This window comes from Amborella trichopoda, chromosome 4 (assembly GCF_054954075.1).
Source record: "Amborella trichopoda isolate Santa Cruz 75 chromosome 4, AtrichopodaSantaCruz75HAP2 v2.0, whole genome shotgun sequence".
NCBI lineage: Eukaryota > Viridiplantae > Streptophyta > Magnoliopsida > Amborellales > Amborellaceae > Amborella > Amborella trichopoda.
In genome coordinates, this window is record NC_142339.1 from 42,053,236 (window position 1) to 42,073,792 (window position 20,557).

The 20,557-nt window shown below is 38.8% G+C and overlaps 1 protein-coding gene across 48 annotated transcripts in view; it reads left to right on the top strand.

The window, feature by feature from the left end:
• The first annotated feature begins 220 nt into the window (after positions 1-220).
• The window catches only part of LOC18446494 (protein PAM71, chloroplastic), a 42,059-nt gene continuing 21,722 nt past the window's right edge, over positions 221-20,557 (top strand). For 11 of the 48 annotated variants that reach the window (XR_016053568.1, XR_016053572.1, XR_016053571.1 and 8 more), the window contains exons 1-3: positions 233-614; positions 11,989-12,073; positions 17,061-17,384. Coding sequence is in view for 27 of the 48 variants with exons in the window: in XM_088864084.1 (XP_088720210.1) it covers positions 445-614; positions 11,989-12,073; positions 17,061-17,384 (579 nt within the window). In the remaining 21 variants the exon portion in view is untranslated. Of the gene's footprint in view, positions 615-11,988; positions 12,074-17,046; positions 17,431-20,557 lie in introns of all 48 variants that reach the window. The other 37 variants (XR_016053580.1, XR_016053579.1, XR_016053573.1 and 34 more) reach the window with 21 other exon arrangements.

The window sequence follows — 20,557 nt, forward strand, 5'->3', positions numbered from 1 at the left end:
TATAAGCTTTTTCTTTTACTTATTGCATAAGGAGATCTCAATTACTTATAAATATTGCATATGAAATTTGATAGCTTGGGTGTGTCATAAAGTTTGTAATTTTTTTTATTTAAATTATGAATCTAGTTAATGAAATAAATGCAGCGACTCAATTTCACATCCAAAGGTCAAAATGAATTGTGAACCCCCATAAAAAGTAAGCGGTTTCATTGTATATTTTACCCATAAAATGAATTGTGACCCCCCATAAAAAGTAATTGGTCTCATTGTATATTTTACCTTACATAAAGGCTGGAGCGGCGGCAACCCATGCGCCCTCCAATTCCGTTCATTTGAACGTAAAAGATAAGGCGGGCAGATAGAAGAGTCGAGAGAGAGAGATCGCTCCGACAAGGGAAAAAGAGGGGTTGGAGAGAGAAAGGTGCAGGTGAGACACAGAGAGAGATGGTGCCGTCTCTCGCAATGTCTCATTCCCCTTTCTGCCGCTTTCATGTCGTCCCCCTTAACGCAACTCCACCTTCGTCGTCCCCTGCCTTCCATTGTTTGCGCTCTGACAAAACCCTTAAACCCCATTCTCCTACCTTTAATACTGCACTTGCTCGGAGAATCTCCAGGTTCGTTTTATTCTCTCATTCTATTGAAGTAATTTTCGGTTTTATTCTCGTGTTTAGAGATTCATGTTCTTTAATTTTGAATGAGTTGTTCATTTGACCTCGCTGATATTAGTTCTGTTGCACAGTAGTTAGTATGCTGTGTATTTTAAACTTTTCCGTGTGGATCACCACTTCCCCTCGCTTATATCTCGTCTTTGTTTCTTCTCTTGATAACTGCCTTTCTTCAAACCCTGAACAAGCATTATAATTTTCTCCTGGACTGAATTTGAAGCTTCACATTGTGCCATCTTTTCTGCTCATTTGCTGGATATTGCTTTATGGTTTGGAAATGACCTGGAGCATTGGAATCTTCAACATTTGATTAAACCCAGCACAATACAAGCACAAAGTATGGCAAACTTCGGAGTAATAACAGAACCAAAAAAGTAAAATAATAAGATTTCTCCTGAGTTCGGGAATCCATTAGGTGGAATTGTCTGTTATGATTGCAAAGATAAATCAGCCATTGAATTCACCTATAATGATCTTTAATGTTGACCATGTGACATCTCCTTGTTTATGCTCAAATCTGCGCTGATCTCTGAGCGAGATCAACTCAATTTCATGCAAGACTATTTAAAATTTGATAAATCAATAGAGAATGTGGGACCGCTCAAATTATAGATCCAAAACAGGTACAAATTTGACAGGGCCTTTTTTGGATCTACTGGAAGCGCCAGCTGTAAATCTCACACCTACTAGATATTTTAAAAGTTATGAATTCTAAATTAAACTAAGAAATCAAGAAATAAACAGAAAATAAAGAAACAAATAACGATAACTAGAGGAGAAGGAAATATCACATATTTAAGAAACCCGGAATTGGGGCTCGTATGACCTGGGTTGATTTACACCTTTGGTGCCTTCTCTTGCTTTATTGAAGAATGCTTTATAAATGTTTTTGATCTAGGAGGTCTTGTTCCTAGCGTTTTGATTTTTGGGGATTTTTAAGGAAAATTTGAAATAATCTTGGCTTACGGTTTCTAGCCTTGGGCTTTTCTAGGGTTTTCCCTATATCTAGGGTTTCTAGAGATTAAGGGAATATTTTAGGGTTTTCTAGGAATTTTTCCTAATTTATTAGGGGCTTTTCCTAATTTTTTAGGGGATTTGGGATTTTCTAGGATTTTATAAGGATATCTGGACTAATTTTGTTCTATTTCTGTGAATAAAGGGGGTTTCTTATAGGCTTGGGTTCTAAGCATCTTGTAAGGAATATTCGCCAAAATTCCTAGGGTTTTACGTGTCAAAACACGTTCAAGAACCTACATAGAGAACCCTAGAAGTCTTTAGAAATTTCCAAAAAATTCTGGGCTTTTTTGGGCGACATTGTGGCCATAAATTTGCATGACTTGCTGCGAGTTGTGCATGCGCAAGTTGATCCTAGATGCATAGGGACTCAACTGTCATTTTTATGAACTCATTTTTTTGCCCCATAACTCTCTAACTGTAAGTTGGATTTAGGTGATTCTTGGAACTTTGAAAAGCTTGTGTGCTCCGCTATAATTTGGAGCCAAATTTGGTCAAATTTGAGTTAATTTTAAGGGTTCCATAAAACTAAGACTTCAGGGTTTTAGTTTCAGGTTTCTGGTTGTCAGATTGGTATTCAGGTTAGTTTTCTATGTTTATTAGGCACATGAGTGTCTAAGATGACTAGTTGAGGGTATTAGGTAGCTTTTGGGCTAAGTTTTAGGTCTAGTTACAATTCTAGGAGGTCTAGGTTCGCTAGCCTTAATATGGTCCTTGAAACTCAAAACTTAGGCTTTTGGGAATCCTATTAGCCGGAATTTCTTGGGGGGTGTCTCCATTTGCCCCTCATTAGCATTCACCTGAGACATCGGGTGAATGGCAAAGAAATAAACACCCGATACATGATGGAAAAAATTAGGAGGGGTCATTCTTTTTGAATGACCAGTACTCTTTGGGGAAGGCAGTACATTCATGGATTTTGATATGTAAGATGTTAATGAAAACTGTGCTGACTTTGAGGCAGTTATTTTTTTGTTAGGAGCTCTCTCTTAATCGGTATCTGTAGTGACATTGAACAGGAACTGTGTTGATTATGGGATGGTAATTTTTGTTGAGGCCACCATAGTGCTATCTAGGACGCCTGATAGACATCTTTGGTTTTAGACCTTTGCTTTTTGGGAATTGGTTTTCAATTGGATTGGAACTTGAATTTAGAAGATAGTCGATGGTGGAGAAAATCCTGCTAATGAAATTTATTTTCACCTTTTGATTCTAAATCTGAGGACCATAGGTTCAGGCCAAGATTTTGGGAACCAATGGGTTGTTTTCCTAAAAATCGGTTTTCCTAAGTATTTAACCCCATCGTTTAAGACTTTTAGAGAAGGCAAAAATGTGGTAGCATCATGTATGGATTGTCCAATTCCTTCGTTTTGGGAAATATTTTTAGCAATTTTAAAAACAAAGGTGAAAATTTGAAAACAGAACCAAATGTCTGGGCATACGATTTTAACAAAGAAACTTTGATGTTTTGAAATCACGAACGCATGCGAAAATTTTGAAAGAGGGAGAGAATTTCGAAAAACGGGTTGATATGCAATTTAGGCTCATTCTACCATGGAGTACCCCCCCCCCCCCGTGAATATGATGAGCTTGTCGGCTGCCGCACCTCTTTTTGGGGCCTTTAGGACGGGGAATAATTGAGTATTTCTTTCATCTCCCAATCTTGGCCCATGTGTCACAATTCAAAAGAGAGTTCTCTACAGTTTTTCGAGCAAGCCAAGGTCTTAGATAATTTGGGACATTGGCCTTGAATGCTTAGAATCTCCTTGGACGTCCAATTTCATTACTCTACTAGCACCCCTTTGAAGTTTAGATAGTCGAGGCTCTTGAGGTTTACTTGGACTCAATACTTTTCAGATTACTTTGCTTTTTGACACCACTCTAACTTGGAAAGGGAAGATAAGAAGATGTTTTTAGAGAGAAGAGGCTTTGAAAAAGAGACGAAAAGAGAGAGAATTTCTATTTCCTATCGCCTCGGGATCCCTTTCAGGTGTTCATCCCAGTGGCCTTTTTTTTATTTTAATGCTCGAGGTTCCTTTCAGAATTTCAGCTAGGAGGATTGTGCTTTTTCTTTTCTCTTTCTTTTTTCTTTTTTTCTTTTGAAGAAAGTGGAGGAGGAGGAGAAGAAGAGTCATTGGTACATTTTCACTTATAGTGTCACTTCTTCCAAGAAACATAGGAAAACTCGATCATCCTTCCCCCTCCAGTCATTCAATCTCCTTTTGGGTCGTCTAAGCTCATTTGGTTTATTTCCCTTGAATGGGTGAATTTTTTTCTTTCCTTTTTGTTTTTTTGTTTTATGATTCTGTAGGTCGTCAATGCTGTGGAGTAGGGTGCCTAAGCGAAACGTGGATGTCCCACCTGGCTATTTGAGAGGGAGGAGCAAGTGATCAGCCTATTCCTTTTCCGTGATCTTCTCATCTAGAATTTCATGTTGTTTTTCTAGAGTTAATGGTGCTATGACATGTTGGGAGTTGTCAGATAAGGCGTAGGATTCTTATTCAGCTGGTAGATGGGACTGTCCCTGTTGGATCTTCTTCGACACTTTTTGTTTCAAGAGTAGATCTTCTCGAATATGGGCTGCTCTAGTTAACGGATTCGTGTTCCTGCCCCTATCTTCTTCTTGGGGTTCTTCATCCCAAATAGGTGGATCATCCAGGAAATCTTGTGAGAGTGGTCTTGGTGGCCCCCTTAGAATTTTTAGGGGTTCAATTTCTCTGGACTCTCGAACAATTGTTGAATCTTTAGGAGTGGTCAGGTCTGGGCCTCCGATTCTTCGACATTAACTATTGGATCCGCCTTAGAGGATGGTGTTATCAACTCTACACCATCCACTCTTCTAGGCTCAACTCCTCATCCCAGATATATGGGTTTGCCAAGAAGTTGGGTGAAGGAGGTCCACGTGGCGCTCTTTGATTTCCAGAGGTTCAAGTTCTTCCAAAAATATTTGAGGGGAGGTCTAGGCCTTCGCTTCTTCAACATTAACTATTGGATCCGCCTTAGAGGATGGTGTTATCAACTCTTCTAGGCTCAACTCCCAGCCCAACTAGGTGGGTTTGCCAAGAAGTCGGGTGAAGGAGGCCCACGTGGAGCTCTTGGATTTCCAGAGGTTCAAGTTCCTTCAAAAATCTTTGAGGAGATAAATTTTCTTTTGAACTTGAATATTCTTATCCTTGGTTTTCTCCAATCATTTCTTGTGTTTTTTGGAATGTCATTGTTAGTAGTGGGTTAGCAATATTTGAAACTGTGAGTAGTTTTTTACAGGGGTTAGCAAAGATAGGAATGGAAACTGAGTCACAGGTGGTGCTACCACCTTGACCTCAACCCCATTTCTTGATTTTTTCCCATTGTTGTCTTTGATTTGCTTCACACGGAACTACTTTTTGGTTTGTCTCTTCTTGATCTGTAGTCTCGAGACTAAGGCATTCCTCATTCTTGTGGTCTTCTGAATCCCTAACCTCAGGATCTCGGTTGACCTTATGGATGGCTTTAGCCACTGGTGAGTTGTCTGCTACCCTTACTTGAAAAATTAGACTAATCAAGCCGTTTGCTTTTGTGGTGACATGTATCACAAGGAGATCATGGAAGTAAGCATGTATCTTTAACTAGAATTGAGATTCTTTATGAATTGCTTTGTTTTTCCTTCTTTTCTTGAGTTTTAGAACCCGGGCTAAGGCTATTCCCATCATTGTGAATTTGGGAATCCCTAGCCATAGGGTTTGGATTATTTGCCCCTACCCCATTGTCTAAGATAGGGATGTCTTGGAACTGTTTTTGGATTTGTGTCTTCAATCGATTGGAATTCTTTGCAGAATTTGTTTTCCTTTCCATTCTTCGGTTTTAGATCCTAGGCGAAGGCCATCATCATCATGGTTTTGAGGATCCCTAGCCTCAGTGCCTTGTACGGGCTTATGTAGGGGTGTATCTTGTTCTGGATGGACAACTTGGACCTTATGAGGGGTTTGATCCATTATCCTTCTGTATCCTTAAGCCGTTTTGAATGTGTTTCTGACTGGGACGAAGGCCATCATCATCATGTCATTATGGTTTTGAGGATCCCTAGCCTTAGGGCCTTGTACGGGCTTTTGTTGGGGTGTATCTTGTTCTGGATGGACAACTTGGACCTTCTGAGGGGTTTGATCCATTATCTTTCTGTATCCTTAAGTCGTTTTGAATGTGATTTTGACTTTGACTGGGCTTTTGACTCTTTTGGTAATTATCGCATTGGGTTCACTGCCTGATAAGGCCTCATCGTGGTCAAACTCTTGCCCTAACGTGGCTGGTGATTGATCTTTGGCTTTTCCTTTGTTTTCTCATAGCACATGACCATTTCGGGCATTAAGTCAAAAGAGAAAGGCCGAGTGCTTTTGCTGAAGAAGAAATTGTACTTAGGAGACACATTCTCTATGGTCATACCGATTTGAGAGGTTTCGATCAATGGCCTTTGATGCAATAAGTCCGTAAACAGTCGCCATAATTTCGGTGGGTAGCAACCAATTTGCCAAGGGTCATCGATCGCTGATTGGCCGCGCGATGTTGTTAGGCGAAGCGCCAAAACAATTCATTGGGAGTTTGGTCCGAGTACTTAGTGACTACCTCTCAGAACCAAGTCAAAGGCTTAACATCACTTCAAGCAGTGATGTGGTCTCCTGGGTCACCTTTCACCCTTCTCATTGAACTTTTTTTAAATTGGGGGAATACGGACACCAGTGAGAGAGGTTTAAGATCTCCAAGGGTGTACTTGACGTAAGATTTTGGGGGGAGGACATCTGGAACCCCCATCTTTGCCAAGGTTTGCATAAAGGTTTTGATATCACTCTTCAGGTCTGGTAACTTAGTTGATTGGGCAGCTGGGGTTGCCCCACTGGTTGGTTGTCGAACACTGACGGGCGGACTTGAACCCGTGACACAATCGGAACCGTTTGGACTGGGTAAGACTAGACTGATGGGTAATGGGTTTGGATACAGTAGACATGGGTCAGTAGAATTGTTGGGGTTGATTGGACCTAGACTTGCGGCAAGTCAGAAGGGATTGGATTGTTGGGTAATGCGTTTGCACGAGTGGTGCGACTTGGGTTGGTTGAGACGACACATGGTAGGTCTGAACTAATGGTGTAGCTTGAACTGGCTGAGCTAATGGACAATAGACTTGGGCTGATAGAACCGATTGAGCCTGACATGGGTAGGTTTGGAGGAACCGATTGGGTTTGAAACTGAGCAGGTGCTCCAGCCAATAAGGGCTGACTGACTTGTGGGTTAAGGACTTCCATAGGTTGACTCACTTGACTAGGTTGGCCTTGGGCATGAGGAGGATCCTGACCATACCCTTGGATTGGCACTTGGGGTAGACTCTGGATTACACCTGTTGGTTTGCCAAGGTTTGGATGTAAGCCTAGATTGCAAGGAGTTGCATAAACTGACTGTGACTTAACCCTTGGAATATTGTCAGATCAAGCTCAAAGCCATTGATAGTGTTTTGGTGGGTAAATGCTGGGCTTGATGAGCTATTGGGATTAGGGGATGATGCTTGGCTCTCTAGGTTTCCCTAGTGGCTCGGCTTACATGGGCCCTAGTTCGGTTGTTCTTTGACCGATTTAGGATTAGGACAGTGAGAGAGTGACTGAGCATCGGGATTAACTCAGTTCGGGTTGACTAACCTAAGGGCACGTTTGACTTGCCTTGGTTATGTTGACTTAATTTTTGACAAATCTCCACTTCTTGAAGGATTGCCTGTGTGATGTCTTCACTATTTAAGGTGCTTTGGGTTTTACTGACTTGGTGGCCCACAGTTCCTAGATCATGGGCAGGATGACTTGTGACCTGAATACATTGGTGACTAACTGTGATTGTTGCGATTGAATTCACCCACTTGGGTCCTATGGGTTGAGCCAACACTTTGGTGATACCCCAGAGACTGGTCTACTACCCTCGACCTAGGATGGCTAAAGGGTCAGACCGCATCTTAGTCCAGGCCTAAGCCATGACTCCTAAACTTGGCTAGACTAGAAGGTTGGACCTAACTTGGATTGGATTTGGCCAAGACTAAACCTAAACCTGGAGTTGGGTGCAGGCTTGGATCGGTAAATGTACCTGGGCCTAGAAATGGGCCTTCACCTGGATCCAGACCTAAGACTAGATTTAAGACCTTAACTTGGACCTAGCTAAGCTTAGACTCAAACCTAGCTAGACTTAGAACTCAAACCTAGCTAGACCTAGACTCGAACCTAGAGCAAAACAAGTCACACAAAAACGGTTTGAAGAATGAATTGGCTTAGAACTCTATAGGTGGTCAAGTTCAGGAGGGGTTCCTAACTAACGAAGTGACTGAAAGCAGGTTAGATCCATATGGGTGCTGAAGTAAGACCCAGTTGTCGGTCAATTGCGGAGGTTGAGCTTACTATGTGTGGGTTGTTTTGTGGTCAAGAAGCTCGGAGGGTTACTTGCGCTAGTGTTGGCGTATCCCCAATCATCCTGCCACAAAACTGGGTTCCCACATGACATCGATGTTGGTATAGGGGAAAACCTTTGAAAATCTTTTTGTTCATGCAAAGTGTGTGATTGAGATGCGGAAACAAGTATAGAAGTAATGTGCACAAAAGATAGGTGATAAGGCAGGCAATAATGCAAATAAAGACTAATATGAGCTGCACGTATAAGAATAAGGCAAAGATAAAGAATTGATCTAGCTAGTTATCTTTTTTTTTTCTTATTGAATTTTGTAATCTTCTGGAAATATGAATAGAAAACAGGGAACAGAAAAAGACAAGAAATAAGGGGGAAAATTAGGATAAGAAACAACTGCTAAAAATTGTTTCTCACAGTCTATGCTTTGCTCGAGTCGTAATGTTGTGTAGGCACTATTAGACTCACTCACGTGGACTAGGCGCGACTCGATCCGAGTCGACATCTAAGCCACCTTCAAGCAACATGATGGCACTAATCTAGAGACCCCTAGATAAATTTTTGGGGAGTTTTTCTAGTCAACTTGCATCCCTTGTATTTTTTTCTATCTCGTCTGAAAATAAGAATTAAAGACAAATAGGAAGCTTTTAATGATTTAGTGATGTGAATTTACAGCTCCAGAGCCCTAGGTGGGCAACAAGCTATTTCTGCTCGAATCTTTGAGATCAACTCAAATTCATGCAAGACTAGTTAAAATTTGATAAATCGATAGAGAATGTGGGACCGTTCAAATTATAGATCCAAATCCGGTACAAATTTATCAAATCTGACCTTTATTTGGATGTATTGGAAGTGCCAGTTGTAAATCTCACACCTACTAGATCTTTTAAAAGTTATGAATTCTAAATTAAACTAAGAAATCAAGACATGAACATAAAATAAAGAAACAAATAATAATAAGTAGAGGGGAAGGAAAGATCACATACCTGAGAAACTTGGAATTGTGGCTCGTATGAGGACTTGGTTTGATTTACACTTTTGGTGCCTCCTCTTGCTTTCTTGAAGAATGCCTTTATGAAGGTTTTGGATCTAAGAGGTCTTGTTCGTAGAATTTTGATTTTTGGGGATTTATAAGAAAAATTTGAAATAATCTTAGTTTAGGATCTCTAGCCTAGGGTTTTTCATAGACTTAGGGTTTCTAGAGCCTAAGGGATTTTTCTAGGAATTTTCTCGGGGTTTTTCCTAATTTTCTAGAGGATTTGGGATTTTCTAATGATTTTTAGATGAATTTTGGTTCTATTTTCTTAGGGGAATAAATGGGGTTTATATAGGCTTGGGTTCTAGGTATCTCATGAAATTCTTTGGGTTTTACATGTCAAAACGCGTCCAAGAACCAACTTAGAGCACCCCAGAAGCCTTTAAAAGGTTTTAGAAAAGTTTGGGCTTTTCTAGGTGAAATTATGGTCGAAAATTTGTGCATCCTGTGAGTTGCGCATGTGCCAGTCGATCCGAGTTGTTCAGGGACTAAATTGTTATTTTTATTAACAAATTTGTTCAAGCCATAACTTTCAAACCATAAGTCGGATTTAGGCAATTCTCGGACCGTTGGAAAGCTTGCGACCTCCTCTATAATTCGGAGCCAAATTTAGTCAATTTGGAGTTATTTTTAAGGGGTCTACATGGCTAGGACTTTAAGGTCTTGGTTTCAAGTTTCTGGGTGTCAAATTTGTGTTCGGGTCAGTTTTCTATGTTCATTAGGCTTAGGAGTGTCTAAGGTGACTAGTTGAGGGTATTAGGCAAGGTTTTCTGCTAAGTTTTAGGTCCAGGTACAATTCTTGGAGGTCTAGGTTCAATATGGTTCACTATGCTTAGTATGGTCCCTGAAACTCGGAACTTGGGCTTCTTGGAATCCCATTAGTGAGAATTTCTGGTGTTGTCTACACTCCTTGATACTTATCAACAATGTTTTGAAACTTGACCAAGTTGACTTGGATTTGGTCAAGTTATTCGATCTTAGCCTGTGGTGAGGAGAGTACCCGTGTACCAGATAGTACATGGGCAAAGTGAAAATTACTTTGGCAAGTACTATGTAGACTTACGTAGGTTCTGTAAAACTCAGGCTAACCTGTTTGAATTCTATACTACTCGGGCGAGTATGAACAATACTCACTAGAGTATCACAAATATGATTAAAAGGGGGGCACCGCGCCCTTTCATTTCTCTTCCTCTACCTCTAAAATGGGAGGCACCACCCACCCTTCATCTCTCTCTCACTCTACCTCGAGCTCACAAGGCACCAGGCACTCTCTCTCTTGACCTCGAGCTCACATGTACCAGGCACTCATTCTCTCAAGAGGGGGGGGGGTGGGTTCTGCCCCCTTCTTTCATTTCTCTCCCTCTCTCTCACTCAAAGGGTGGTGGAAATTCCACCTCACTTATCTCTCTCTCTCTCTCTCTTCCTCTTTCTATGAAGAGGGCAGAAATCTGTCCCCTTTTCATCTCTCTAAAAGGGGGTGGATCTCCACCCCATGTGTCCATTTCTCCCTCCTTCAAGAGAGAGGTATGCCTAAACAAGAGAGAGAAAGTTATGCCAGAGAGAGTGACGGTGTGTGTGTGTGTGAGATAGAGAGAGAGAGAGGGAGAGAGAGGGAGAGAGAGAGAGGGAGAGAGAGGGAGAGAGAGAGAGAAGTCTACTAATTGGTAAACACTTGCTTTAAAATGCGAAATTTCTATGATAATCTTACATATAAAGGAAAATGTTTCATTGAGCAATTCTAGAGAGAAAAATGAGATGATTGTATACTGATTAAATAATGGTACGACATATGCACCACTTGCTTCCACCATATTTCACCTTTGTAGGGGTAATTTGATCAGTCCATTGTGCCTTCTCATGGGTCAAAAACTTTCTCACATACCTCCATTACGTGTGAAGCTCATCCTACTTCTAACATCAGCTCAGGCATTTGGTATAGAAGCTTACAATTCTTTAGGCATTGTTTGGTCTTTGACATTTAATTGATTCCTTTCTGTTTCTTTGTTGATAGATGAGCTCATGGTACCTATTGTTCCACTCCAAATGGTAAACTCATTCAACTTTGCTTCTTTTTTCGGCTCATTCAATCTATCCTCTTTGTTTGCTTCCATTGTTCCCTTGGTTCTTACAGCCACTGTTAACTTCTTTACATTTCAAGGCCAACTTTCTTCGCTATCACAAAACAAGAAATTTGATAGTTGTCAGTTTCTAGTTGGATGGTTGTTGTCAACTTGTTTCTGAATGTTTGGTTTGGTACAATTTGGAAGGAACTCTTTCATGTACTTATGAAAAGTTTGTGCTTATTATGATTGTCTGATTTTATATTGAATCTAGAAATCTAGAGAGATACGAATTATTCACCTTATTGGTTAGTTGAAGAGATATATTGATATTACTTACCAGATTTTATATTCCTGGGGAATATAATGCCCCTTTACTCCTGGGTAAAACCCAATCTAGTAGTAATTTTCGGACCCCAAATTTTGGCGATGTAACTTTATCAACTCGTAGATTAATCTCAATAAAAGTTTTTCCTAATTGCACTCTCTAGGCACTTGAAAAAATGATTTTTCAAGATTGAACATAGAGTACATTTTTTGGAGGGTGAGATCCAAGCAGTAGAAATATCAAAATTCAAAATTTTTTCTTTTGAAAATAATCTAGTGGTTCTTAGGTGGTTCCCAAAATGTGAGATGAAAAACTCTTCATAAGTAGGTATTCTGACTGAGGGAGGTGTACAATATGCTCTAACGGGAGTTATATTACATGCGCTCATAGTATATTGTAGAGAGATAGATAAATGGTAATTAGCCTGATTTTATGGTTTTAGCATATCATTTTTTTGGTTTCTGAATGCAAAATGGTATGCAGATATCTCAAAAAATGGCCACTCTACGTGCGCACAAACGCCGAGGTGTTGGAAGTCTTCCAACTTACATCTTCAACGTCACATAATGTAAGTATATATTTCATAATTATTTGTATTAAATATTTCTCATTGGAACCTAAAAATATTAGTACTTGGTTAATGTCCTGGGCAAATTTTTTTGTTATTATTGGTTTTTTTTTTTTCTTTTTTTTTTTTAAAACTTGATTTTTGTATGGTGTCCCTGTGATTTGAAATTCTTTTCATCCTATCATAGGTGTAATCGTTGGCCCTCTTTAGCATGACATGCTTTTCTTCTTCTATGTAAATTTTCTATCCAGGCATTCCTTTTAGCTGTTTGTTCTTTCCATTTGATAACTTTTTCCACCAATGAAATTTTAATGTACTAAAGAAAGTGCATAGGCTTGTTAGGCATGATTCTATATTCCTAAATGAAGCTAGGTATCAGAGGTCAACTAGTTTCCTTTGTCTCTTTGCATACTTCTTGAATTTTTATTCATGAATGTGTTGGTCTTTTTATTTATTGTCCTATCAATCATCTTAGAAGCAGAAAAACAAGCCATTGAAGACTCAGAAAATTCAGAAGTGATTGGAATATTGATGATATGCTGTGTACTGCTTGATACTACCAAATTGCGCTATGAATTTTGGAAAAAAAGTTGTAGCCCATAAAGGCATATCTTTTGATCTATGTACTCACTTTGTGCTAGTTGGATCATTATCTTTGCGGCAGACTCGTTTTGGGTCTTCCAATATTCTTGGGTGCATCTAGATATATGTTCTTTCTCAATGTGTTTTTGACGTGCATATTTGAGTGAGTGACTAGTGTAGTCTGGATGGCAAAATATGGCATGCACCATAGAATCGTGTATCTTGAAACTAGAGTGTTACCGTAGTTTGCTAAGATACTATTGTTGTTAGCTTGCTACTGTTAAATCTCACTGGTGATGGGATGCACCTAGGGAGTTGAGTGGGAGCAGGTGAATTCCTCTTTTAAGCAGACCCAATTATGTGGCTTTTATACTTAGTTTGGGTGGTCCTTGCAATTACTACTTAAATGTCATTTATGCAACCCAAGACTTTGGTACCAAGTGACACGTGAAAAGGATGATTGCTACTTTAATTTGATTTGACAAATGAATAACTTGGGTTGCACAATGGCCCTTGCTCAAAGGTAATCCATGAACCAGAAGGAGATGCACCAATTCCCTAGGTTCTCGAGTTCTGTAATTGGTTTCTTCCCCTCGAGGAGCCCAACAATGTTTAAACATGATTAAATGACAATGTTTGTTCTTTTAATGTTTACCAAGCATGCCATATTGCCCTCTTTTATTGAAATTGTAATATTTATATATATATATATATAGATAGGAAGAGACTACAAAACTCCAATGGGCGAAAATGAACAGTTTTTTCACCCATAGGCTCGATGCCGTCTGATTTTTTCGAACGGCGTGGATTAAAGACCGTCATGAATATAGCATGTCCTTGGCGGTCTGTCACGGATATAACATGTCCGTGATGGGATTTTTCGTGGCGGGATTTTTTTCATGCAAAATTGACGCAAAAAATATACAGGGATCGCCACGGCTCCTGTACATCTGTGGCGGTTTTTAGGTAAAATCGGCACGGACATAGCATGTCCATGACAGGGGTAAAACATTGTAGCAATTCGCATATAGGCGTTTTTAAGAATTTTTCATATATATATATATATTTATGGGTTTGTCTAGAGTTAACAACCCCTCAAAATACAAAAGTTCAAGTTAGAAGGAGTTGTGATGGGTGTATTTATCAAAACAATCATTACTTTTTTATTAAAAAAATATTTAAAGAGGTAACTTTACCATTAAGTAAGAACAAATTTGAAATTTTCACAAAAATACAATGGCATTTTAGAAGTTAGTGTCCTAAAACTTTATTTATAGGTGCCCTTGTCTTTTATTAAAATTTCAACTTTACCCCTTATAGAGATGACAAAAGTACCCATTGTCTTGTAGTAATATTTACAAAATTGCTCCACAAAAGTAACTTTTTTTTAAAAATAGACTACAAAATTAATAAATTCACCCTTCACAACTCTCTCTATCTTGAACCTTTGTAATTTGAAGGGTTGTGGAGTTTAAATTATCCCTATATATATATATATATATATATACATATACATATATATATGTATGTACGTATATATATATGTATATATATGTATATATACATATATATATACGTACATACATATATATATGTATATGTATATGTATATATATATACATATACATATACATATACATATACATATATATATGTATGTATGTATATATATAGATATATATATATGTATGTATGTATATACATACATATATATATCTATATATATACATACATACATATATATATGTATATATATATTTATATATATATAGGGAATGGATCCTGTCTGCCCATGGGGTAACAGCTACAGTATCAGCCAACGGCTCAGATTGAAACTGGGCCGATCTGATGGTCACGACCTTATTTCGTATTTGAAATTTTAGGCGTACATTCTTCTCATCAAGGTGCACTTAATAAAAATGTAAAAAAAAATTTGCACAATATAAATTGACCAAAATACCCTTGAAACATTTTGAGGGTATTTTGGTCGATTTATATTGTGCAAATTTTTCTTTTAATATTTTTATTAGGTTATACTATTTTTAAAGAATATACTCTCAAAATTTCAAGTGATTTGGATTTGTAGAAAAACAATAAAAATTCAAATATGAAATGAGGTTGTGACTATTAGATCTGGGCTATTGGCTGACACTGTAGCTGTCAGCTTGTGGGCTGATAAGATCCATTCCCATATATATGTATATATATATTGTCATTCTTGTTATGGTTGTCATTCTTGTTATGGGTTTCATTGATTTTGAGGTCTTTGGTATTGACTGGAAATTAGTTTTGTCGGAGATGTTCTCAAAAGCCCTTGTAGTGCATGTTACTTCTTTGCATGAAAGAATAGATCTAGAAAGATGTATGTGGCATTTATGTATCAACAGGTAGAGGTATTTATCTAAAGGGCATTTTTTACCCATTGTGTTTGCTCACATCATGAACTTTGCAAATCTCTCTGTGAGTTAGGGCCATTGGAGAGAAGGAACATGGTTAGACAATCATCCAACAAATATGACAGGAGCTATACCGATAGCTGGTTAGACATCTTTAATTTTTGATTTGTGCATATCCATGGTGGAGTAAGAAACCTTAAGTGGAGCATATTGGCCTAGTGTTTAAACATAACAAGAAATGATGGATTATCACCTAGAACTTCATAAGACATGCTGTTCCTCCAGAAATGCAGTTGTCCTTGCAAGCAACTAGAATTTTTTTCAGATGCCCATTTAGCTTCTGGAAATGGTTTATTTCCATTTTAACTTGGTGCCATTTATATACCTCTTGAAAGGCATTTTGATGAAATATTTCAATTGACTTTATGAATTTAAGGTCATGTATTTTCCCATTATACCTTTCAAATTTTGGTAATTTAAAAAAAATGAAATAAGCCTTTGGGAATTTAGGATCTGTTTGGATGGGTTTCATTTAATCCCACCCATTAATGAATGTAGAAGAAAATAGTTTTTTCTGCTCCATTAATTAGTGTTACATTATTAAGAAAACGCCACAAAATGCTCAACTGCTCATTCGAAAAAAATGTTTATTAAACTTTTTCAAATAAGTCCAGCCTACAAGGGAAATGTTGGTCATCCCATTGAGGCCTTAACGGATGAACTAAGTAGGAAATATTGGTAATATAGACACTTAAAACCCCTCTCTCCGCACACTGCACCTCCAAATCATCCATCTCTCTAAGCCCTCTTACGCCCTCACTCTCTACGCACACCCAATCTGCAATACATCTCTTTCTCTCTTTACTACCGCATGCTGGTACTGTAGTCCTCCTTATTTAATTGACTGACAGGTTAGAAAGCTCTTGCAATTGATTTTGGGAGGCCCTACTCCAGCATCAGTTTCATTTGAAGGACATGTATGATATTTGATAGTTTTTGGGAACTGAAGAGCTGTATTATAAAGGAATGCTTGTTCTGCATTGCACTATGCCACTATATTTAGCCAAACATTAATATGCATATGACATGGTTGATAGATGTGTCATCCCTAGCTAAATAGATAATACACCCTGACCAATTGTGTTCTTTTACTTGATTACACTTTGTGCATTCATGTTGTTGGTGTACTTGTACACCTTAACATAATCATGCGTGATGTCACATGCATCTTCCATGTCATTTATAGTTTAACCCAATGGATTACCTGGACAAAGTAGCTAACATTTCCCATTGATTCTGTTAGGAGTCATAACTTAAATGATTTGTGTGGATTGGAATAGATAGCAATAGTTAGCATAATAATGTTCAATCACCGCTGTTGTCATCGTAATGGTACTTGATCATGATTCATATTATATATTTTTTTTCCATAAAGAGATTGTGCAGGGGATGGGGGACTTTCATTTATGGAATTGATTCATATCTTAGCTGTCATTGGTTGTTACCAAAAATTTATTCTTAATCAGTAGAAGTATTTGATGCTGAAACCTCTCTGAGTATTATGTGAATTTAGTGGTACTTGGTCTTCTATTTTATCCATGCCAAAGTTGCAAGGGGAGGTGATGATAGCAGTCACTGGCTCAGCTCAAGCCTTTGCTCAAATTGTGACCTATATCATTGCTTTATTGAAGTACTCGTAACTTAGACCTTTCCTTTTTTCCTATCTCGTTGTGTGGCTATGAATGAAGGGGAGGGGTTGATAACGGTCACTGGCTCAAGCCTTTGGTGAAATTGTGAGCTATATCATTGTTTTATTGAGGTACTTGTAACTTAAGCATTTCTTTTTCTATCTTTATGCTTGGCTATGAGTGACCCTGATTAAGATATTGATCATATTCCATTTTGGACCATGCAATGAAATGCTCTAACTTGGTTGCAATCTTTTAGGATTTAATTCTTGCTATGATGGGAATTTTGTGCTAATCATTAATTTAGATATTTGACTGCAGGACCTCGGATTTGTTGATGATAAGATGAATTGTTTGGACGTATCATCTGAACTCATGCATGTCCAATACAATTCTGATCATCTGGATAAATGTGTTGGAGCAAGCCTCGTAGCCAAAGACGGCAAAATATCCACGCCTTTCGTGGATGGTGTTGATAATGCTGCTGAGATATCATTTTCATCTTGGATGAAATTTGCAATGCTCTTTGGATTTTCCACTCTTCAATATTCACCATATGCAATGGCTACTTTACAGTTTGCAAGTGGGTTGCAGTCCATTCCTTATATTGGGGATTTCAGTGATGTTACCACAGGTTTTACTTCGGTTAGGGAAACCTCCTTATTTATCATTGTTGGAGATATATTTGAAGGTTGATAATGCATTGGTTACTTATTTTCTTGTGCAAAGAAGCTTAGAGTTTTGAATGTTCGTTAGTATATCTGTTTACCATTTGATAAACTGCAACATCTTGAGTATGTTTTTAAAAGATAGCTCCATTATATAAAAATGAAAAAAGAGAAATAACTCTGTTGTTACCTAAGCTTCCTTGCTGTTGCCGGATTCTTGTCTTTGTAGGATTCATTTTATGGTTGTTAATAGGAGAAAATAATAACATGCTCCACCTGGAATTTGAGAAGGGGCCTCGCTATTCCATTCTGTAAAATGGGAAAATAGCTGCAGGCCAAAACACTATTGATGGGATCAGGATTGAGAGTGGTTCTGGGGTTGGATTGGGAGCGAGGAATTGTGAAAGGCTAGAAGGTCCCTAGGTTTGGGATCGCAATCTGTACACCCCAAAATTTAGGGGATTTAGATCCCTATATGTTGGGGAGGTCAATCCCAACTTCTAGGGATCAAATGATAAGTTCTATAGGTCTGAGCTCCATCTAGTTGAAAATTGAGGTCCTCGAACGAGCTTAATTGGGATTCCCTAGGTCAGGAACACAATCCCTATTATATTTTAAATAATTAACAAACTTTTAAAAATTTGAAATTTTATTAAAAATGGAAATAAATTTAATCATTATTTAATAATTTAATATTTTTGCACTCCTTTTAGTGTAGTTTATATTTCAATTAAATAATAATTTTTTTTAGAAAAACTACAACTTTAAAAAATTGAATCATTATAAACTATTTTAATTTTTGCATTCTTTGATTGTAGTTTATGACTTTATGTAACATAATAAAAATCATGGCCATCCTTCTTTGTTGAATGAAAAGTATTATGCTGAGTATTGAGTTGAAGCTCAAGGTATCATGACTTGTTACAGAGCTCAAAAGGGACAATGAAGTATACCACCATCGAAAATTATGTATGAACACAACATGCAACTAATATGCTATGTAATGCTTAAAAGTGTTAGCTAATTATGCAAAATAGTCATTGTTTAGCATTAAAATGAAGCTCAAGTCTCAAGGTTCAAACTTGTGACCTATTAAAGAGGGGAAGAGGTACACTGGAGTTTACCACTTGACCCAACATTGGTGGAGGTCTTGGTTCAGTTTACCAATGACCCTAAATTATGATGCAATGGAATTTGGATCCCATATAACTCAAGATCTTGAAATAGGAAGGATTGAGATCCGAAAGTTTAAAAATCACAGAGGAGCCAGATCTCCCTCCCTCAAATCGTAGAAGTAAGCTTCCAGAGTGGGATTGACCGCTTGGTTGGGAGATCCTGATAACTATGGCCCAAAAGCTACAGGAAGCCTTGGTATTTGATTCTTCATAATTGTCTTTTTTTGATAAAGTTAACTATTTGTATTAAGTAAAAGAAAAGATCATAGTAGTCCATCGAGAGGGCCCACAGGCCAGGCCTCTCTGTAAAAAAATAGGCTTCCAAAAAGAGTCGCCCTATACAAAAAATGGGTGGGGTTTATAACAATTGCCCATTTACAGAGGATTTACAAAAACATATAAACCGAGGATCCAGGGATTCCATAAGTCCTTAGAAAAAATAGGACCCAAAAACAAAGGTGTGCCAAAAAAACCCAATGCTTATGACCCTGCGACGTGTGCCACCTCTCCATCCTTAGCCAGTTGGTGTACCAAGGCGTTTGATGTTCTCCAAGTATGACTCCATAAGATGGCTATATCTCTGCAAATGTGCATAATTTCATCATAAATCTGAGCAAGGTACGAGGGAGGAGGGGCATTTCTAGCAGCCCAAGTGATAATGTTTTAGGTGTCTCCTTCAACGATCAGTGGTAGTCCCCATGTGGGGTCGAACATTTTGAGACCCGAGAGGAGAGCCGTAGACTCAGCAAGCGGGGAGTTGCCATGATGTTGGCATCCGCCCTAGTTGGTCCTGGGTTTCCTAGGGAACACCCGTCAAAGTTGAGTTTAGTGAGGCCTGTCAGAGGAGGAGACCAGTTGTTAGCTCGTGAGACCCAAGGGGACTTGAAATGGAGAACATCTTCCTAATTTTGTAGGAATGACGAAGCTGAAATACCAATGAAAGCCTTGTGGTTGGAAGCTCAGAAAATGACCTGAGAGGTAATTTTGTGGAATACGGCCGAAGCTTTGCACTTGACACCTCGGAAGATCCTTGAGTTTCTTTTGGTCCAGATGACCCAAGGAGGCAGGAGGAGGCCTTTCCATAAAAGCCTGCCTCCTTTGACCATGAAGAGTCCATTGAGAATTTATGGAGGGCCGGTATGGAAGTAGGAGTAACCCAAGTCAGGTCGACAAGACAGAGAAGTTGACTTCAAATGTTGAGGGCAAGGTTGCAATGGATTAAAAAGGTGGGGGTTGCTCTCTTCTTCAAAAAGACACATAATGCAATGATTGGGAATGGGAATTCCCCTCCGTTGTAGTTGGTCAACTGTGAGGGCTTTTTTTGATCACACTATCCAATTAAAAGCTTGCACTTTTGGTGGGGCTATTGTAGACCACACCTTAGAGACTACAGAGGTCAGGGCATGGGGGAAGGTGGGAGGTTGCAAAAGTTTTTTGTAAACGGAGGCTACCGAGAAGGAGCCTGAAGGGGAGGGGGTCCACACCAGGCTGTCAAGGCCAGAGAGGACGAGGAATGTAGGATGCAGTATAGAAGACAAAGATGAAGTCCAAGGTTTCAACATCAGAAAGAGGGTGTCTGAAGGAAGGGTTCCAGACACTACAAATTTTCGGAGATGGGCATCTTGTTGGCAATAATGGAGGACTTGTTCGTAGCTAGAGAAAAAAGAGATGGGAACAAGTCCTTGAACAGAGTGTGGCCCACTCATAGATCTGACCAGAATTAATTCTTATGCCTCCCCTTGGATGGAAACAAATATTTTGTTGGAAGAGGGATAGAGAAGACAGGAAAGACTTCTTGGCCCTTGAGGCCCTGCTTGGTGTCCCGTCCGATAGCCAGGAGTTTATCGAAAGTCTATATTTGCAGCTGATGACTTGAGACTAGAGCTAAGTTTTTATGGGTTGCGAGATGCCATCACCACTTCCCAAGTAAGGTTGTGTTCTATTTCCCCAAGATCCATATCCCAAGCCAACCTGG